At 37.1% G+C, this 19,315-nt stretch overlaps 1 protein-coding gene across 1 annotated transcript in view; it reads right to left on the minus strand.

Moving 5' to 3' along the window:
• Positions 1-10: 10 nt before the first annotated feature.
• Positions 11-19,315, minus strand: part of LOC117407159 (nuclear receptor subfamily 5 group A member 2-like) — a 48,936-nt gene continuing 29,631 nt past the window's right edge. Inside the window, exons 7-8 of the mRNA XM_034011859.3 lie at positions 17,452-17,599; positions 11-3,093 (exon numbers count right to left, since the gene is read on the minus strand). Of these exons, the coding sequence (XP_033867750.3) occupies positions 2,846-3,093; positions 17,452-17,599 (396 nt within the window). The 3' untranslated portion in view covers positions 11-2,845. The remainder of the gene's footprint in view (positions 3,094-17,451; positions 17,600-19,315) is intronic.

The raw sequence follows: 19,315 nt of genomic DNA on the forward strand, positions 1-19,315 counted from the left end.
GACAACAGTACACTGGGCATATATATATATTTATTGAAATACAGGAAAAAAATTCCATCAGTGTAAAGAAACTCTTAGCAAGAAATGACATGACAATGTGTAATTCCAGCATGTACAGTCAGATCACTGAGCTAAGTACACACTGAAGAGAAGAGGAGTTGTTTGAATTCCAAGGCAGCTGCAGAACATTTGTAACACAGAACATGTGGACAACACAGATTGTCTTGTTCACACGCGAAAATATGATAGTCACAATAAGAAATCAGCTAAAGCCAAACATAATTTGGTGTTTGCTTTCCAGAAGGAATCATAACATCTTAAAGGTACAGTAACTGGGATTGTTCTTTCTGTAATGCACCGATATGAAGAACAATCTACTGAAGATAAAACACAATATAAATATTACTTATTTTAGGGATGTTGCCACTAGAAACGAAGACAAGAGTCTGTTAACAAATTTAACAGACCTGTTTTTTTGTTTGTTTAGGAATAGTGGCTTCTGTACATTTCCTTAAAAGTGGCATACTCTCCTTTCTATCAAGAACATGTATACTATGTACAAATATTGGTGCATGTTCCCTTCCCCTGTACAAAATTACGCTTGTTTTGACCGTACTGGGAGATCAAAGATGCTTTCATTTTGGTTACCATATTACTCTGTTCCATGGACAATTTAACCAGGGCATCTCTGCCAAAAGATAAAGCTGAGCTGGTTGAGTTTTGGTTAAGGTCTCTGCAAGTAAGTAATTGCTGATGGATTTGTGAACAGCACTGCTTTCCCAAAGTTCTGTAAGACACTGCCAGTATTCCTAAAATTGGAAATCTGGACTGCTGACACCAGGCTTAAGTGGCTGTAGGGCTATGTCGCCATGCCAATTTGAAACACCTCACTGTTGTGATTTGTTCTGTTGTAGTGAGGCATCATGGAACTTGAGAAAATATAATCTACAGTCTTTGGTATAGAATATACAATGCACAGGACAAGTTTGAGGTGTAAGAATGAAGCTTTTTTTAAATTGCGTGTAGAAAAGAGACGCAACAGTAAGTCACATCATTTACAATAGATTTAAATATGTTAATTTTTCAAATTTACAGTTATAAGATTCATAGACATTTAATCAAATGAACTGTGTGATGATATTTTTTTTTTTTTTTTTTTTTTTTAAAGATCATTATGTCCCTGAACTGCATTTAGCCACTATCATCAAAACATGCCACAGTAAACAAACATATTTGGCTTTGATATTCCTCTCTCTATCATACACAAGGATGAAACAGATAAGCAATAAATTAGTATCATAATTGTCTAGAGTCGGAACTGTGATATACAATATAACCTAAAACTATTAAAATAACAAAGCCAACAGTCCTACAAACATGAATAGTAGATACTGAAGAATAAAATGTGTACAATCTCAACACGTGATCATGTGGCCAACAAATCTAGTTAATTTTAAGTGAGATTCCTTTTTTTGATTTTAGTGTCTCACGACATAATTAAGTGTTGGTAAAAAAAAAAAAAAAAATTACCAATCAAACAAACAAATAAAAAAATAATTAATAAAATCATTGCTTTGCAATTTGCATCATCACAGTTCTCTCCCACAAGACCTAATATATGTAAACACCTTTTGCATCTTCTGAATTTTACAACATTAATACTTTATATTCTTTTAACATATTTCAATTCACATCTGCACGGTTAGCTAGCATGGTAATGAAATAAGGCAAGACTCACATAACTGTGACATCACAAATTTATATAATACTGATATTTAAGTTTTTGTTTTTTTATCACCACACTTTGTTCTGCAGCAGGCTTTGGTCTAGTACTGACAGGGGCAGTATTCCTATTTGTGGTCATGTGATGTCCACTGCTGCCTAGTTTTGTCTTGAGGTGCTGTGTAGCTGTTGTCAAATATTCATGAGACCCTGTTACCAAAAAGACTTCTAAATTGGTCTCACTCCTTTCAACTAATACCAATAGCCTATGGTTCTGTTCTGGAGTAACCACAACGTTTGCATCCTTTGTGCAAAGTTTGACTAAAAACAGAGCACTGTAAACAGCCTCTTTGGCTGCCTTTGTTTTGTCATGAAGATTATTGAAAGATAAATGTATCTCATATGCTTGTAAAATGTGGCCAACATTGAGCCAGAAAAGGGAACACTGCCCTTTTAAAGTAACGGGAAACATTTGTATTTTTTTGGCTACAAACAAATGTCTATAAAGGGTTCAAAGTGTATATCAGTCTGTCCTTGCAGTTTCTGACGGGCTTCCTAAGTAGAGCTCTGGTGGTCTGGACGGAGACAATGTACAATGAAACAATCTCCCGTGGTGGTGCCCGCCTTCAGATCCCTTATCAGGTACCAATGACAATAGTCACTAATCAGTTGTGCCATTAACAAAATGGTCTGACCACCAGAGTCCTGCATTCCATTTTATAAACATAACAGGCATTTCCTCGCCTACAGAAAGCTCTGCTAAGCGTAAGTGCACAATTCCCTTGTTGGTTTGTGTGTTCTTCAGTTCTTTCAAAGTTCTACTGTATGTTCAAACTCACTTTGATCAGAATGATGTGTCCTTTGTATCAGTAAGATTTTAGCTTTTTGAGTCTCTTTACTGAGGATGAGCAGCGATTAATCATACCGCTGTCATAAAATTGGTGGCACCCTGATATCTGCATATCAGGTGTCCCAGAAATCCTGTGTGTCTAGCATCTGCAAAACAACAAAAAAAAAACAGACATGGTTTGCTTGATGCATTACAGTTGCTGAGGGGGTACCTCAGAGGACTTGGTTGGGTTGGGAGGGGGTTGGAAACCATGTTGGGTGATGGAGGTGAAGCTCAGGCTCGTTTTGCATGCAGCATCTCTATCAGCAGGTTGTTGCAGGGCACGTCTCCATTCAGGTGTTTGTAGTAGAGGTACTCCTCAGCCTGCATGCTGATTGCACGAATCTCTGGCAACCGAAGCAGAAGCTGCCCGAACTTGTCTGTTTGTTGAGGGTAGTTGCACATGATATAGTCCAGCAGAGCTGCGTTGACTTGCTCCTGAACACTCTCCACCAGATGGAAGCTATCCAGATTCTTCACATCTGAGATTAGAGGAAGCACACTTGTTAGCACAATATTATACATCAATCCCCTCCAGATTGTATGATCAAAGCCTTTATTGATGTGGTGTTAATTCAATTCAAATAGATCCACACAGTGTTCACTCTATTTACTGGAGGAACTCATTTCTCAAAACATTTCCCCCCACCTAAAAAGGTAATTGAATTGGGCCCTAGATTTTAATCTAAAACTGCAGTTCTGCAATTTATGCCATTTCATGACACTAGATTCTGTTAAGCAGCAAAACTGGTTTACGTGACTGCAGATATCTGAAATCTAAGATGTACCATATGTGCTGTGTATCTACATATTTAAAGAAATTATATTTAAATACCAAATTTATTATTAAATGAAGAGATACCATATGTGACGTCAAGCAGTTAATGTAATAGAAAATATATCTATTTCTTTAAATATTAAACCATCTTAGTATTTTTTTTATTAAACACTACACCTGTTTAATTAACTTTTATTCTAATAGGGTTTTCTCATATACACCTCTTTCCAGAATAATTTAAGAATTATCTTGCAGACCAAAAGGTGAAGACTTTCTGTATCCTACAGGAATGAAGGTTAAACATGACTAAAGATGCTGAGGTCTAAAATATGGCAATCTAATGAATCCCTGGTTTCTCCCTTTATTTAATCTGACATAGACAGCGCTGCATATGATCTTTTATTAATTCTTTTGACCCCAGGTTGAATTTGTGTTGGGAAGCCCTATGCAGTTAGTTCTAATCAAAGCTGACAAGGTTCCTGTTTTTGTTTGACACTTCCTAATGATTCTGAAAGACTCTGACCTGCTCGGCCAGTGCTAATGAACCATCTGGCACACTCCAGTGGCTCCCAAAATAATCTGCCCAACCACCAGCTCCCGGAGAAACTATATCAGTGACTAATGAGCTTTGGAAAATGAAAAAAAGGGTATAGTATAGGGTGGAGCCCAATGACCTCCATGTGACACTTAGAGACACATTTTGGCAATGCAGTGAGTGATCGTGATTTTTTTCTTCTCAAAAAAAACAACAAGAAGATCCCTGTTAATCTGTGCTGATCTTTGTAAATGCATATTTATTTGACGTTTTTTTTCCTCAAATTGAGGGTGGGAAATTTGGGCTGCATCTTAAATTCGGGGGCGTCTTAAATTTGAAGGAATATGGTAGTTAGGCTGACATAAAAATGACACCTTTTCTAAATTAAATGCAGCCTCTACAATAGCTCAGGATAGCAAAGAAAGTTCAGTACATCTGGTAACCCAGAAAGCAGTTGACAACCTCAGTAAACACTGTAAATGTGTTACTATGCCTATAAAAGTAGACGATTGTGCTTCTGATCACTATAAATCACATGGTTGTTCCCATTTAAAGCTACATTTACATTTAAGATGATTTGCTACTATGTGAAATTCTTAAAACCTTGAGGAGATTGCACTGGCCACTTGCTAGATAACATAAGCTAAGGTAATGAATCAGGCTACTCATGTAGTAGCCTTTTGGTTTATGGCTCTTGGGATACACTATCCAGTCAGGACTTTTTTACCAATAACATTTGATCTCAATGCTAAATCAAACAATCTATGTAAACACAGTCAACAAACTCTTGTTTCCCTGCACATTAATTATCTACAAAGTGAACTCCCGTTTACCCACGGCAACCAAATCTCCATGGCAACCAAATCTCCACCTGTGAACCATGTTACACACTCCAAAAACTTCCTATAAATGTAGGTCTAAAAACATCTAATGAAAACTATTATATATATTTTTAGACATCTCTAATATCAAATGTCTGATTCATTTCCTGTATCTTTGTGTATCTCCTCTGTAACTTCAGTTATGAATGATACACTTGCACATAGGTTTTCAGGACACCTTATATAAATGGTACATGCTCACCAGTTAAGCTTTTTTTTTATTGTAGTAGATAACAAAAACACATGATTCTAGCCCGTATATCTAGAATAATCCTGTTCTGGATATGTCAAGCAAGAATTTTTTATTTTTTTTTAACAAGGAATAATATGCAATCTACTATAATAAAAAGCTTAACATATATGCTTTTTTATTAACTTTATTAACTTCATAACATTGAGTTTAGCTCCAACTGCTACTTAAAAACCATGAAAAACCCTATAAGCGTATTATTAGTTACTTTCAAAAACATACTCCCAAATGTACAAATTTTGCCACTGCATTTATAGAGATTCAGTATAAATGATATACTGAACTATATTTTTAACTTTTCTTGTCAACTCATTGCACACATCAAACAAGCTTGTTAATCATTAATTATGGCAAATATTGTAATGTACTGTGGCCTAAAGTGAATTATACTAAAATTATGCATGTCATTGTCTACAGAGATATAGTAATAAAGACATTATAGAACTGCTTTATCAATATCAGTGCTCATTTATATTTGTTTTAATTCAGTCTTGTTTCACCACTAGAAATATACTGTATTTTCCCTAGTTCACAAACACACATGTATCTATGTAATTTGTGTAATTCAATGTAATGCAGTCTATGGAATTCAATTTGAGCACAAGAACGTACTACGTTAATCAGTTTAATGCTCTTTGGTATCTTCAAAGGAGAAATGGTAGTTTCCTATTGCAACCCACATTTCCATAATAATTTATATTTTGAGCTTTATTTGGTTTGTGACAACGTAATCCTCTGAGAAACAATAACACAATATTTACCACCCATTGCCAACTTTATTAAATCATGTAAATGATAATGTACAATTAATCTATCAGATGTTTCTGAGGTTATTTAGGGATGAGGTAGCACCTTAAAACTACAAAGATTTTCTTGCTAATTAAAGGAACATGTTGTGAAAAAGCATAATTATGAGATTGCTTTTGAAAAACAACAAAACAATCAATGTGACAATGGCACATGCATTGTTGTAAAAACTTGTTTGAGTGAATGTGTTAAAATGTGTTATTGCTGTGTGGAAAGAAAACACAGGAGTTTGATCATGCCTCTAATACATTTTGAAAATGGTATTATCATTCATGACTGCTATCTAGTGAGAAAAGCAGGTTATAGCTTATACAGCAAGTAACAATCTCTTATCTCTACATTATTCACTCAGGGACTAATTATCAACTTTTTACATGAAACAGCCTCTATGTGAGCACACAGAGGGGTGCTGTGCATTTCTACATCATGGCTGAAAAGTAAACCCCTAGGTCTTGTTGAATATATTGTTCCTTTGCCTAGTTATTGCAGCAGCTCAAGCTATAGAGTGCAATATGTACAAGATAAATGTTTTCTTTTTAATTAGAAAGAGTTTTAAAATCCCCAATTGCAAGCAAAGGAATGGTGTTTCTTCCGAGGGCAAACATGCATTTTTCCGTCTCCAAACTTTTCTTTCTTTTTTTCTCTCATGAACATGTTGTTTCATAATTCAAGATGTGGTTCCTCTCAAAATGTGACATCGATAACTTAATAAATAAATGAATAATATATTCAAGAAGGGATTTCTAATTCACCTCAAACAAACGTTCCCAACAGATAATGTAATGAAGAATTCTTTATGGCTATTTTAGTCGTAATTTTTTAATAAGATTTAGAGTTTTGACTAACAAAATCTGTTAAATGTAGCTTACACAGAAAAATACCCTTTACCGCCATACGTTACGATAAAAAAGTCACATAGTCAAATAAAAAAGATGGTGCGAGATTCCAAAAAGGACGAGAACCCTAGCTGTAGAGAGTGGTCATCATTTTGTTGAACAGCACACCAATGAGAACAGGCACTTTGTGTGCAGTTTGAGTATGACATTAAGGCAATAAAAACAATTAGATAAGTTTGTTCCACAAGCTCTTCATTCTTAGGGGTGGGTTACAGTATTTTGTCATTAAGTAAAAAAAAAGATTTCTACCTTTTTGAACATACTTTCAGAGATTAAGGAGGCACTGCATAAATGTATGTATTAGTGCTGAAGTATGTGGCAAGATTCTGGAAGCAGCTTTTTGCAGGGCTTTTGAGTACAGGAGACAATTTCATGTTCTATTGTAATCCGGTGAGCTGTGACACTTGATTAACAGGCTCCTGGCTGACACAAATCTGTTAAAGGGCATTGTATAACTCTTTATGGGGGCAATAAAATATATTTTCCTCTCTGTTAAACACTCACTGTATTAAGCAGTACCTTCGCCCTTGTAGCACAGAATTAAAGCTAATTACCTGCATATCTTGTATTGTCAGGGAGCAATGTCCTACAGGTTATTGCTGATGAATACACATGAGATAGTACACCCTCGGAATTCACAAGTCCGATATCTGAACTCTAAAACAAATGCGTGAGACTAACTGATCAATAAAATATTTTGTATACAAGATAAAATGTCCAGTAAGGAAAATTGTATTTAGAATTCAAATGCCAGTACCCGGTGGAAGCAAGGCAGCTGGTATTTACATACAGAGAGGGATTTCCTTCTTTTTAAACTCTGTTTTGAAATTATTTTAAGTAAAGAATGTGCACTCTTGGAGTTGCAAAAATGCTGTAACCCCCGGCTGGATTACAGTCTAGTATTTCAAGAACTTGGAACAAAAATAACAATTTTCGTTCCAAGTTTTAACACGATCTGTGAATTCATACACAGCAGAGTAAAAGGCAATGCAATGAACGGTACATGTAAGGAGTGATATTCAGAACTACAGTACACTCCCCTGGTAGAGTACTCTTACATACTGCAGTTACAAAGTGGACTGGTGACCAAACTATGGGCGTGAGTCAGTAGTTTATTTCAAATAAACTGCTACTGAGTTTTGTCTGTGTGTCAGAATAACACTCGCCTGGTCTGTCTGGACTGTGGGCAAGCTGGTGGGTTAAAATGAAAGAGAATTAAACAGGAACATCCAGTTGGGGATATATTAAATCAAATTTAAGCTCCAATTGTTGTGCTAAGCATGTAGTGGATGTGTGATGTAGCCTCAGGACAAGTCCCCGTTTTCAGCAATTCGAATAAGAGGAAAAAGTGCCTCAGGTATAATGAAATTTACAAGAGAAGCTCACACAAACATTTCTTGTTACAAATGCTAGCTGAAAGGCACTCTCCACTCCCCAAGTTAGGAAATATATTTACATCTATTTATTCTTTTGTTACCGAGACATATTATTAATGGTTGTGTCAAGCTTGTGAAAGCAGAGCGCTAGTGTAGGTGATACAGTATCAGGACATTTGAACAGGACATTTCATAACCCTCAATGTTCTACATGTAGCTGGGGGTATGTCCTTGCAGAAACATTCAAATCAAATAAGTAAAGTAAATGAAATAAAAACACAACGCAAATGAACTGGTATTGATACAGCCTGTGGGTCAGCAGGGATTACATGAAAACAGAGCAGCACATTTTTAAAAGTACACTGATATTTCACGTATGCTAAACAGACATCTACAGTAATTCCCTTAAGAAGAAATGCAACAACAGAGTTACAGTTGGATATCTTGGTGGCACAGGACACTCAAACCCTGAGATTTATAACAATAACCCTAAGCCTAACCCTAGGTTGAACCTGACTTTCACACACAAGCAGTGGGTTTATTGGTTTCTACTCCTCCGGTCAGTGGCGTCTATGAAAAAAGACTACATTACTGGCTGATAGCGGATTTAGTGTTTATGGGTAAAACTGGACCTTCAACACCAGTCACAGCCAGCTGGTACTTACTAAGGAAGCCCTTTTTGAATAGTAATGCTTAACAAAGACTGATGTACACCTGAGCACTCTGTTACACCATACCTTTAACCCTGACGACGTTATGCTTTAATCCCTAATTTACTATTAGGAACTATGCTGGTTTGCATTCAGTGAAGTTTTCAGAAATTATTTTATACGTGTGCGAGCTGGGGGAGTATGGGGAGATGTTTAGGATAAAGTGACAGGAAATCATTTGGGGGTCAAGTATCCCCTCTTCATACAAAATCCTGGAGCAGCAGAAAACCCACCCGCAGTGGAAAGCGCTCATCTAATGAGGTCAATAAAGGCAAGTTCCCATCGATATATATATATATATATATATATATATATATATATATATATATATATATATATATATATGATTTTTTTTTAACAAATTTGAATGAATAATTCATCAGTGAGCCTGGGGATGTATATTTTGTGTGTGAAGGACAGGTAATCCATAGCGTATATTTTCTCTTCACATCTCCAAGTTGTTTTTTTTATTTCATTTTATGATGATGAGCAGTGGTACTGCTGACTAAAGAAACTGGACATCATTTACATTTACCATTGAAGTGTCCACTGTATCATCAGCAATGGCGAGTTATAGTGTTTCCAGTTTACATTTGTTATCCAATGTTGCATGCCACTCACCCTATTAAAGTTCCAGGAACATGACAGACATATAATCTACGTTTTTATAATGTGCTTTTATAATTTAAAACATACAAAGGTAAGTATAAAGTCTGGAGCCATCACATATATTTTCAAGTGGTATAAATCTAAAATGGCTGTCAAGCAGTCATTGTAGCAAGCAGGAGTGTTTCCTTAAATACACTGCATTGTTTCCATGGGGAAGGGGAAGATTCAAAGAGCACCTGTTACTAAAAGCCTAATGTTTTAATCATAGTAAGTTTCATCTTTCTACTCCATATGTTATTTCTGTCTTATGATTTTGTTATTCATGGGACTGGTAATATGTAGACACCTCCAAATATTAATCTGCAGTAAACCTGTAGTGGAAATACTTTAAGTGTGTTACTTTAAGTAAGGTTGCTGGATTACAGATAAGTTTCTAGATTGGCTATGACATATCTTAAAAGCATATTAATATTTGGAGTATTGATGGCTTACAGTTAGTCGACATGGACCTTCAATACAGTATATATGGCAAACTCTCTGGCAGTACAATAGGATGCCGCTATCCCATTTCTCCACTTATTCCTTAACAGCAGTTTACAGATGGCCCCAGAACAGAAATCCTTCTGCAGGACCGATACAGAAAAGTTTTTTTTTTTATGTAGAGGTTGTGCAACTCCTTATCTCTGTTTGTGTGCAATGTTTAAATAAGCCAGGGCACAGACTGATCAATAGAAACCCGACAGTAGCCGTTGCTCTTTCACTGTTCAGATAATTCACGCTGTCATTCACTTGCTAGAAGGAAGCTATGACTGACACATAAGGCACGGCATTTATTTTGTATCACCACCCCTGTGCTCCTCACTGGATTGGGAGGTCTCCACAGGGCTGGTTTGACAACCCTTTCTTGTCATCTGCAGTTGGGTTTAATTCTTCCTTGAGGTTATGGAGTGCCCTCCTAGGTGCCACTGTTTCTTTGCATTACTGAGATAATCCTGGTACCCAATTATAGTATTCAGTATTGGGTTGTTTGTAACAGTATGTGTATGTAAATTACTTTAAACATAACTACCAGCACTAACCGAGGCTGACAAGTAAATTAAGGCTTTATATTTGAATACCCAGCCTTCCATCCTTGAAAGACTTTTCCACTATATTGTTTCTGTACATACAGCGGTCTCCTAGAACATGCGTCTGACAACCAAACTACTGGTAGAAATTGATATTTACATTCATCAGTAATCTGAAATGACAGGTAACTACAGTGCTTCTTAGCTCTGAATAATAAGCAGCGAGCGAGGTGCTAGCATAGCATAGCATAGCGCGGCACTCCACACTTTCTGCACCTGGTAATAAAAGTTCATTATTGATTTTCCTGTAGCTGCTTGTAACTGTTATTGTTGATACATCAATAGCTGAAGGAAAGCACAGTGTTTCATAGGAGGCAGAGAATGTGAAAATACAGGATACCCTGACATTAAATCACAGTATTATCCCTGGAATCGATAAGATAGTTACGGCAAGTGTCCAACTGCTTTCCATGAATTCGGACAGCCTCCAGTTACCTAATACTTTATAATAAACTGGAAACACATGCTGAAATAAGTGCTAGAGGAACAGAACACTGCTACACTATCTTGTGAAGCAATACCCTGTTCTCAATAATGCTGTCCCTTTTCAAGGTGAATTCATGTTGGGTTTTTGAATTGAGTTAACTTGATCTAAACTAAAGGTGGATATATATATATATATATATATATATATATATATATATATATATATATATATATATATATATATATATATATTACTTAATTTCAATTTGCTATTGGTTTAATTCTGAAATGCTATAATATCATATATACATATATATAAACATGATTCTCAAGGATAATCTACATAATGTTATGAAATAAGTAATACCCGATGCTCCTGCTAGAACTAAACAAGATGGAATTCATATCTGCATACTTGGGTAAACAATAATAGTTTGAGTTCAGGGTATTTTCACCTCTGGCATTCAGCGGGGCTCAGATATAATCACAGCATCCTGCTATACCACCAGAGATCTGGAGCATTTAAGCCATCATAATCTCTGAAAACCTTTTTGGCCCCAAAAGATGTAAATCTTATAGTACCAAAACTATTTAGTTTGTACAATGTAAGCTGATTGGTATGCTTAAAGCCTGGACCAAATTACACATGGCCTACTTATTCTATACCAGCTACAGTACAGTCCATGACAAAACAGAACAACCACCATGCTTTCTGCACCACAATACAGAGTGGCTGTAAAGTATTGTGTCTGTAGAATGCAATCACCAGAAACATTCAGAACCCTTCCTCAAGACAAATGCTCTGCACTGAAAAGTTATTCCACAACAGCAGCTTAAATAGCCACATGGTTCTGCAGCCATATTGTATACATAGTATGCTGTGCATCCTTAATCTTGACTTTCAGCCTCAAATAAGCTGTATTCTACTACAGTAAATAAACAGGAGAATTAATTACAGAACCTGACTTTGAGGATTAAATTTAGCCTTGACCATTGCAGAGTAGCTTTAGTCAGTGTCCCTGGTCGCAAAGACAGAGGTCAAACAGGTAGTTCTGCTTCAGTTTCTCTCATTTTGAATGCCTTTTATTTCTTTTATTTCCTTCAGATCCATGATGTTTGATGACAGTCAGCGAGTTATGTGCTCCCAATGCACAGCCAGGCTCCCCCACGTTGTTTTATGTGTGTATTGATTATACTTAAACTCCGAACTTTGAGATGACTTATAGCCAGTCACTGCCAAACTGCTTTGCTCACTAGAAAAAACCTACTCCTATTATCTTGCATTTAATTAAGACGTAGCAGCAGTTTTATGCACCATTATTCGCCCCAGCCTGGTCTCAGAGGTGTAAATATTGAACCGTCGCAGATCCTGAATGCTGATCAATCCAGACCGACTTTCAAATGATTTAATAAATTTCAGGAAATGGATATTTGCAAGCATTATTCTCAGATGCATAAATTACCCAACTCCCATGCACATTATGGAGATATGTGCATTGATTTTGACAAGTGAAAAACACATTCCTTCCTAATTAGGTTATCATATCTGGGAATTTAAATATGAAAAAAAACCAACAGAAACAACAATGTCAGGTTTGTTGTTTCAGCATATCGGCAAGTGACCCTTTGTGTGGAGGGGCAGGAGCTCAACAAAGAGTGAAAGAAATACTAATGGAAAAGCAAGGCTTGTTATGCTGAGGGATTGACTAACTCCCTAGCCAAATGATATCGTGTAAGTGAAGCAAGTTTTAAATTAGGCTATTGTACCAGTAGCAAGTGGAACGGGCAGTGTTGCGTGATACACTGCCGTTACGGATTCTGTCATTTCACCTGTTGTGAGATGAGGTTAAAAGCTCTAAAAACCATGTATGCTGACAAGCCCAGCGGGTCAACTGTTCACGCCCAGCCTCCGCAAACACAAAAATGATTTGGGGGTTCCATCATTTTGAGCAGTGATGTGCTGTTTGACATGTTGCTGTAGTAAAACTTCAAGAAACTAAGTAAACAAGCAAAACAAAAACAAAATAACCTGCTAATGTCTTCATCGGCATAGTTGGCTCCCTGCCCATGAAAGATAACTATGTATGGAAACTAAACAGATCCTGCAGATGAGATGAGGTAATTAAAAAAAAAAGAAAATCTGATCCCTCTGTAACAGGATGATCCTGGAGTGAATAGTGTTAAGGCAAAATAATTCCACCGCATGTTTTGAAAGCAGTACAGGGTAGATCAGTTTCAGTTCTGCTTCCAAATATGTCATCCGTAGGGAGCATTTAAAAAGCTGGCCTGGATTTCTTTGCCTGTTCACTGGTGACCGGTTGTGACAATGGTGCTTTTTCTTCAATTGCAGATGACAGCGCCTGACCCTTCATTGGTGGGGTTACATCGAGTTCACAGATTGTGTATTTATCCCTACTAATCTGGAATACTGAGTAGCATGTCTGTTTGTTATTCCTATCTATAAAATAAAGGATGAACACATCCTGTCCACACAATTCAACACAAAAACAATGTAGCTTCAACAAGTAATGCTTGGTCTGTGGCCTGGTAGAATTGTACACTCAGCTTCTCTTTGTTTTTGATTAAAGACTTACTCATTGTTTGATGAACTAAGTAAATGACCACCCTGTACCTTCAAGTTCAAACATTGAGTTTGTATGCGTGTGTGTGTGTAAAAATCTATCGCTGCTCTGCAATTATTTGTCCATTGATAAAACCTTCAGCTTTAAAAGGTAGAATATTTGTTTATGCCCTGACAGTGATGAGAATGGGGTTCCACTTGTTCTCTGTCTGTCCTGACTTCATGTGCTGTACAAAGACAAATTGCTGTGTGCAGGCCAAATAATGCCTAACCTCCTCTTTATTGGCACTTGGTTTTACAAACTGCCCCTCACTTGTGGACACTGAGGGATCATTGAGAAGCCAGTGTGCTACAGAACATGGAACAGCAACACAACACAAGGTACATCACCCAAGGGAAATGCTGCTTTGATTGCCTTTAGAAAGACTCATTTGTAAAGTTGAGAAATGAGGAAAACTTTCTCAAGGGTACAAGACTGAACTCAGGCACACATTGATTCCAGCTTCTGTAGTGGAAGTGACATCATTCAAAATATCAGATTGCACTATTGCAGAAGCCCCAGTTGTAGCCACCAACCACAAGCACTATGCAGAGAAGGATTTTTAACTTCCATTGCTACTGTATTTGGCATTGTTCTCCAAATTTTCTTTTTTTTTTGCTGTTTTGCTTCTGCTGTTCTATGGCAGTATGTGTTGTGTTTTATAGAGGCACGCATTCAAGTTTAATAATATTAAAACAAATTGATATGATGTTGTGGCATATTTTGTATTTGTTGTATTATGATTTAAATATATTGTTTAGTGTTTAAAACATGATGTGTGAAGGGGCTCCCGAGTGTGCATCTGGTAAAGGTGCTCCGCGTGAAATGCAGGATGCTCCCTATAGCCTGGACGTCGCCGGTTCGAGTCCAGGTTATTCCACTACTGACTGTGGACAGGAGCTCCCAGGGGGTGGCGCACAATTGGCTGAGCACCACCCAGGAGGGGAGGGCTTAGGTCGGCCAGGGTGTCCTCAGCTTGCCGCGCATCAGCAGCCCTGTAGACTGGCAGGACGCATGCGGGCTTGCCTGTAAACTGCCCAGAGCTGCGTTGTCCTCCGACACTGTAGCTCTGGGCTGGCTGCATGGCAGGCCTGCAGAGTGAAAAAATGCAGTCGGCTGACGGCACACGCTTCAGAGGACAGCATGTGTGCATCTTCACCACTCCCGAGTCAGCGCAGGGGTGGTAGTGGTGGGCTGAGCCTAAATACAATTGGGCATTTAAAATTGGGAGAGAAACGGGGTAAAATTAATTGGCAACTACTACATTTGAAACAAAACAAACAAAAAAAAAAACATGATGTGTCTTATTATTGTTTTACAGCATGGATGGGGTAAAAATCCCCCATCCAGCTAAAACTGGTGCATAATGTGGCCATCTCCCAAATTAATCAAGCAATTACCAATTGGGAGATGGCCACATGATGAGAGATGGAGAGAGTTTGGAGAAAGGAGATGGAGAGACAGTAAGTTATAAAACTAAAAACTAAAAATCCCTGTGTACTTATATTTTAAATCAAGAATTCTATAAAAACATCAGAATCTTAAGTTTAAAATATGAATTTAAAGAAAAACAGCCATAAACACAAGCATCACATTTATACATTTTAAGATTTATTTATACACTGCTATGCCAACATTATTTTAGAAAGTAATTAAAAACCTATATTCTAATTGTACTGATATAGTAAATTAATTATATACTGTGCGCTTATGTACGAAACTGCATGGCAGAAAGGCTAATCGGTATGTGACAAATCTCCAGAATTAGTTTTCCCATTGAAAAACAAAATGTGAAGCTCTGCACTGCAGGCCAGAATATAGCCGGAGGTCAAACACATCCCTCATATACATGTTTCATTATGTATGTTGTTTCCAACAAATAATTGAGATTATCCACGTCAAATCAAACAAAATAATACACGCATTAATCTGTCCAAGAGCAGATTTTTTTTTTCTTTTACAGAAGCCAGGGGGTCTGATATTGAATCATATTCATTAGCCAACTTGAGATTTTTGCAAGACCATCAGAACACAAACACAATTGTCAGAGATAAAAAGCTTAATTAGATACTTGTGTACCAGTAAGGTCTTAATGTATTTTAAGCTTTTAAGCACTCTGTTTTGTAGCATTCCCCAGAGGCTGCACTACCACAGACAGCAAGCCATCTAAAACACTTGTTGACAATCAATATTCTTAGCCATGGTCTATTGAAACTTTAAGGCATGAGTACCTATCTTTTGTACTCTCTATTATAGAATTTGGAGGTAACTATTAGATAACGGCCACGCAAAATAAGAAGCCAGAACTAACATGGGTGATCAGTGAAAGGCTAAAATAGAAAAACAGCAATTTTAATTGAACCCCAAAGTGTAGAATTGTTAAATAGATTAATTAAAATACAATAAAAAATGCACATAATCTTTGTAAAATACATTCATATGTAAGAGCTGTTCATTGTATGTACTGCACCCAAACACACATGTGTAGACAATAAAGATACTGTGAATACCAAATAAAAAATATTTTAAAAAACCACGTCCGACAAAATAATCAAGGAAACACTCAAATAATTTTAAGAGCTTTTTCCCCCACTAAATGGATGGAACCAACACAAATAAATAAATAAATGACACAGATTGAACAATAAGAGGAAGCTAAGGAGGAATCCTGTTTCCATGGAGCCAGTAAATATCTTGTCTTAAGTCCTTATTTTAGGTCTCAAAACATTTAATGAGTGACTCATACAGTATACTCACTATCTATTTTTTTTTTTTTTCATGAGCACAGGCTTGGTCACTTTACTACTAATATCACTTTGTTTGAAAAAACTATTTGTACTTTGGTCATTAATGGAACAATTTTCAACTAGCAATACCATATGAAATCATGCACAGTACACTCTCCACATTCGCTTAGAAAATGTGGTTGCACCTTTAACTTTATATTGTATACTTTATATTAAGGAATATTCAGTTAAAGGTGTCAAATAAAAATCAAAATCAAAATAAAATAAGTAAGTAAAAATGTGGGAAACATAAAAAAGCTGAGAAAACAGCAAACCAAGGCTATTCTCAGAAGCAACCATGACTCCAGGAATCCCTGACTGACATGAACAGTGGTGATACTGTTAAAGCTGCTGAAAGTTTGTAGGGTTAACAGGTAGGGCCTCTCCTATCTATATACTATCTCAAATTACCAAAGTTGTAGAATATTGAGCGTACCGGTACAATGTCATGTTTTCAGTAAAATTATTTCTTTAAAATAATTACAATTGCATTGCTTCAACTATGAATTAAATCAACACTAAGTGTCACCATTTTTTGGGCCCTGAGACACAAAGGGGTGTGATGATCTAACAAGTCTGGTTTGGGTTAAGTGAGTATCTGGATCTGCTATTTGTTTAGCTTTAAGAATCTCATTTGTGATGATAAAGGTACACATTACTAAGCAGTAACACTAATGATAAATAGATATAGAAGTAGACAAACACAATTCCTTTGATATTACATATTATACATGCTAAACATTAATACGTTTCAAACATTGACAAAGACTTATTGTTGAAATGTTTACTGCGTATTGTTATGAATGAGTGTACACATTACTGTCTAGTGCTGTCTCCCAGCCAATGTAATTCATACATGTACTATAACAAACCTCTACTGTTGTATGTTAGGTCCTAATAGTAATGTATATATCAAGTAGAAGTGCTTGTAAAAGTGGTGGGCTTTCCAGCACTCTATTTGAGCTGCTGTGTTCCTGAAAATTCTAAGTATCACAAACTGTCCATTGGCAGACTTTTGGGGTGTCAGCTTCAACTCACCTAGGCTGAAGAGCACAAGGAACTTGAGGCACACAAACTCGCGCTGGTCCAGCTGGAGGGATCGTAGCTTGGCAACAAGCTCCTGTGCATGGCTCAAGAGGTTATTCAGAGTACCACCCGCCTGGGACGCAATCACTGAGTAATCCACCTGAACAAGACAGACAGAAAGGTAGAGGGAAAATAAGAGACTGGTTGACATGACATTTCTAAATACAGTTCAGAATAGGCTTTGCTTAAGTGACTGATTACAGTACATTGTGTAAATTCTTGTTCTTAGTCTCTTTGGCTTCTATACTGGAGAAAGGCAGATTACCAAAATGGAGATCATGTTAGCCAGTCTATTTTAAATGAACAGTGCAGGCATGGAAACGTCACTACATGCTTGCACTGGGGCAGCAGTGTGGAGTAGTGGTTAGGGCTCTGGACTCTTGACCAGAGGGTCGTGGGTTTAATCCGAGGTGGGGGACACTGCTGCTGTACCCTTGAGCAAGGTTCTTTACCTAGATTGCTCCAGTAAAAACCCAACTGTATAAATGGGTAATTGTATGTAAAAATAATGTGTAAAAAATAATATTATTGTATGTAAAAAAATAATGTGGTATCTTGTAACAATTGTAAGTCACCCTGGATAAGGGCATCTGCTAAGAAATAAATAAATAATAGAGAACAGTAAAAAAAAAAAAACAGAAACAACTCTGTGGCAGTATTCTTGCTGTCTTTAACTGTATATACAGTATTTCTATCCAGTGTCTTTCTACAGCCCCTGAAATTTCATCTGCAGGGATATCCTGCCCATACATTGTATATATTATCACCTCAGCAGGGAGGCAAATGAAGCAAAAGAAGCAGCAGCAGCAGCATAATCAAGATCAAATAAACAGAGGCTTTGCGTTTTTGTCTTTCTTCTCCTGGACACTAACGCTATCCATGAGGGGGAATCTTAGCAGGCTCCCTGAGCTCCCGGGGCTCCGACAGCAGGCCTCTTGCAGGCTCCCTGAGCTCCCGGGGCTCCGACAGCAGGCCTCTTGCAGGCCCCGCGGCCCACAGCTTCTCTTTCAGGTGCACTTAATATCTGCAGCAACAGCAAATTTGTCTGGGAGGCAAGTCCTTAGCTGCCACTCACTGTAAGCAGGCCATATTAAATTTTTATATTTATTGACAATTCATTAGCATAATTGACTGCACTAGGGTTTCTGGAAGAAGGCAGACTGCTGCCTCCTAAGCACAAGAATGGGTCCCCCGAGCAGGATTTGCAATTAAAAACGAGGCAGATTAGAATTTATTTATTGTGTAAATATGATGAGTGGAATTTTTAGCTTGGCCTGGAGAATTCGAGATGCACACCGGCTCTTTATTTTATTTATTTCTGGGCGTAAAAAATTATGAGTCAGTGAAAAGCAGACCCCCAAAGGTGTCAATCAATTTACATAAAATCAGCTGTGCATGAAATAACTTCAATGAGCAGCCTTCTTTCTCTCTTCCACTGCAGGACAATAACTGTGCTTTAGAGTACGGAAAATAAATAATACTATATATTTGCAACTAACATTCCTAGTTAGTAGAGCACACTTTGAAATATATTTACATGGGGATTGTCTACAGAAATACTGTATGTTAGTATTTATGGCAACGCTAGATATCTTTTCCGATTTTAAAGTTGTAATTATTGAATCCTATTATCATTAAGGATATATATATTAAAATAACCAATATTAATTACCACCATCCACAGAAGTCCAAATAGAAAAATGAGGGGCTTCGTCTGCGTTTGTTAACAGAGACTGGCCTCTATGTACTGCAGTAAGCTTTATGAAGGCAATACATGCTCCCTTTCAATTGTACTCCAATATATCTACTGTGTGCT

Source organism: Acipenser ruthenus, chromosome 10 (assembly GCF_902713425.1).
Source record: "Acipenser ruthenus chromosome 10, fAciRut3.2 maternal haplotype, whole genome shotgun sequence".
Lineage (NCBI taxonomy): Eukaryota > Metazoa > Chordata > Actinopteri > Acipenseriformes > Acipenseridae > Acipenser > Acipenser ruthenus.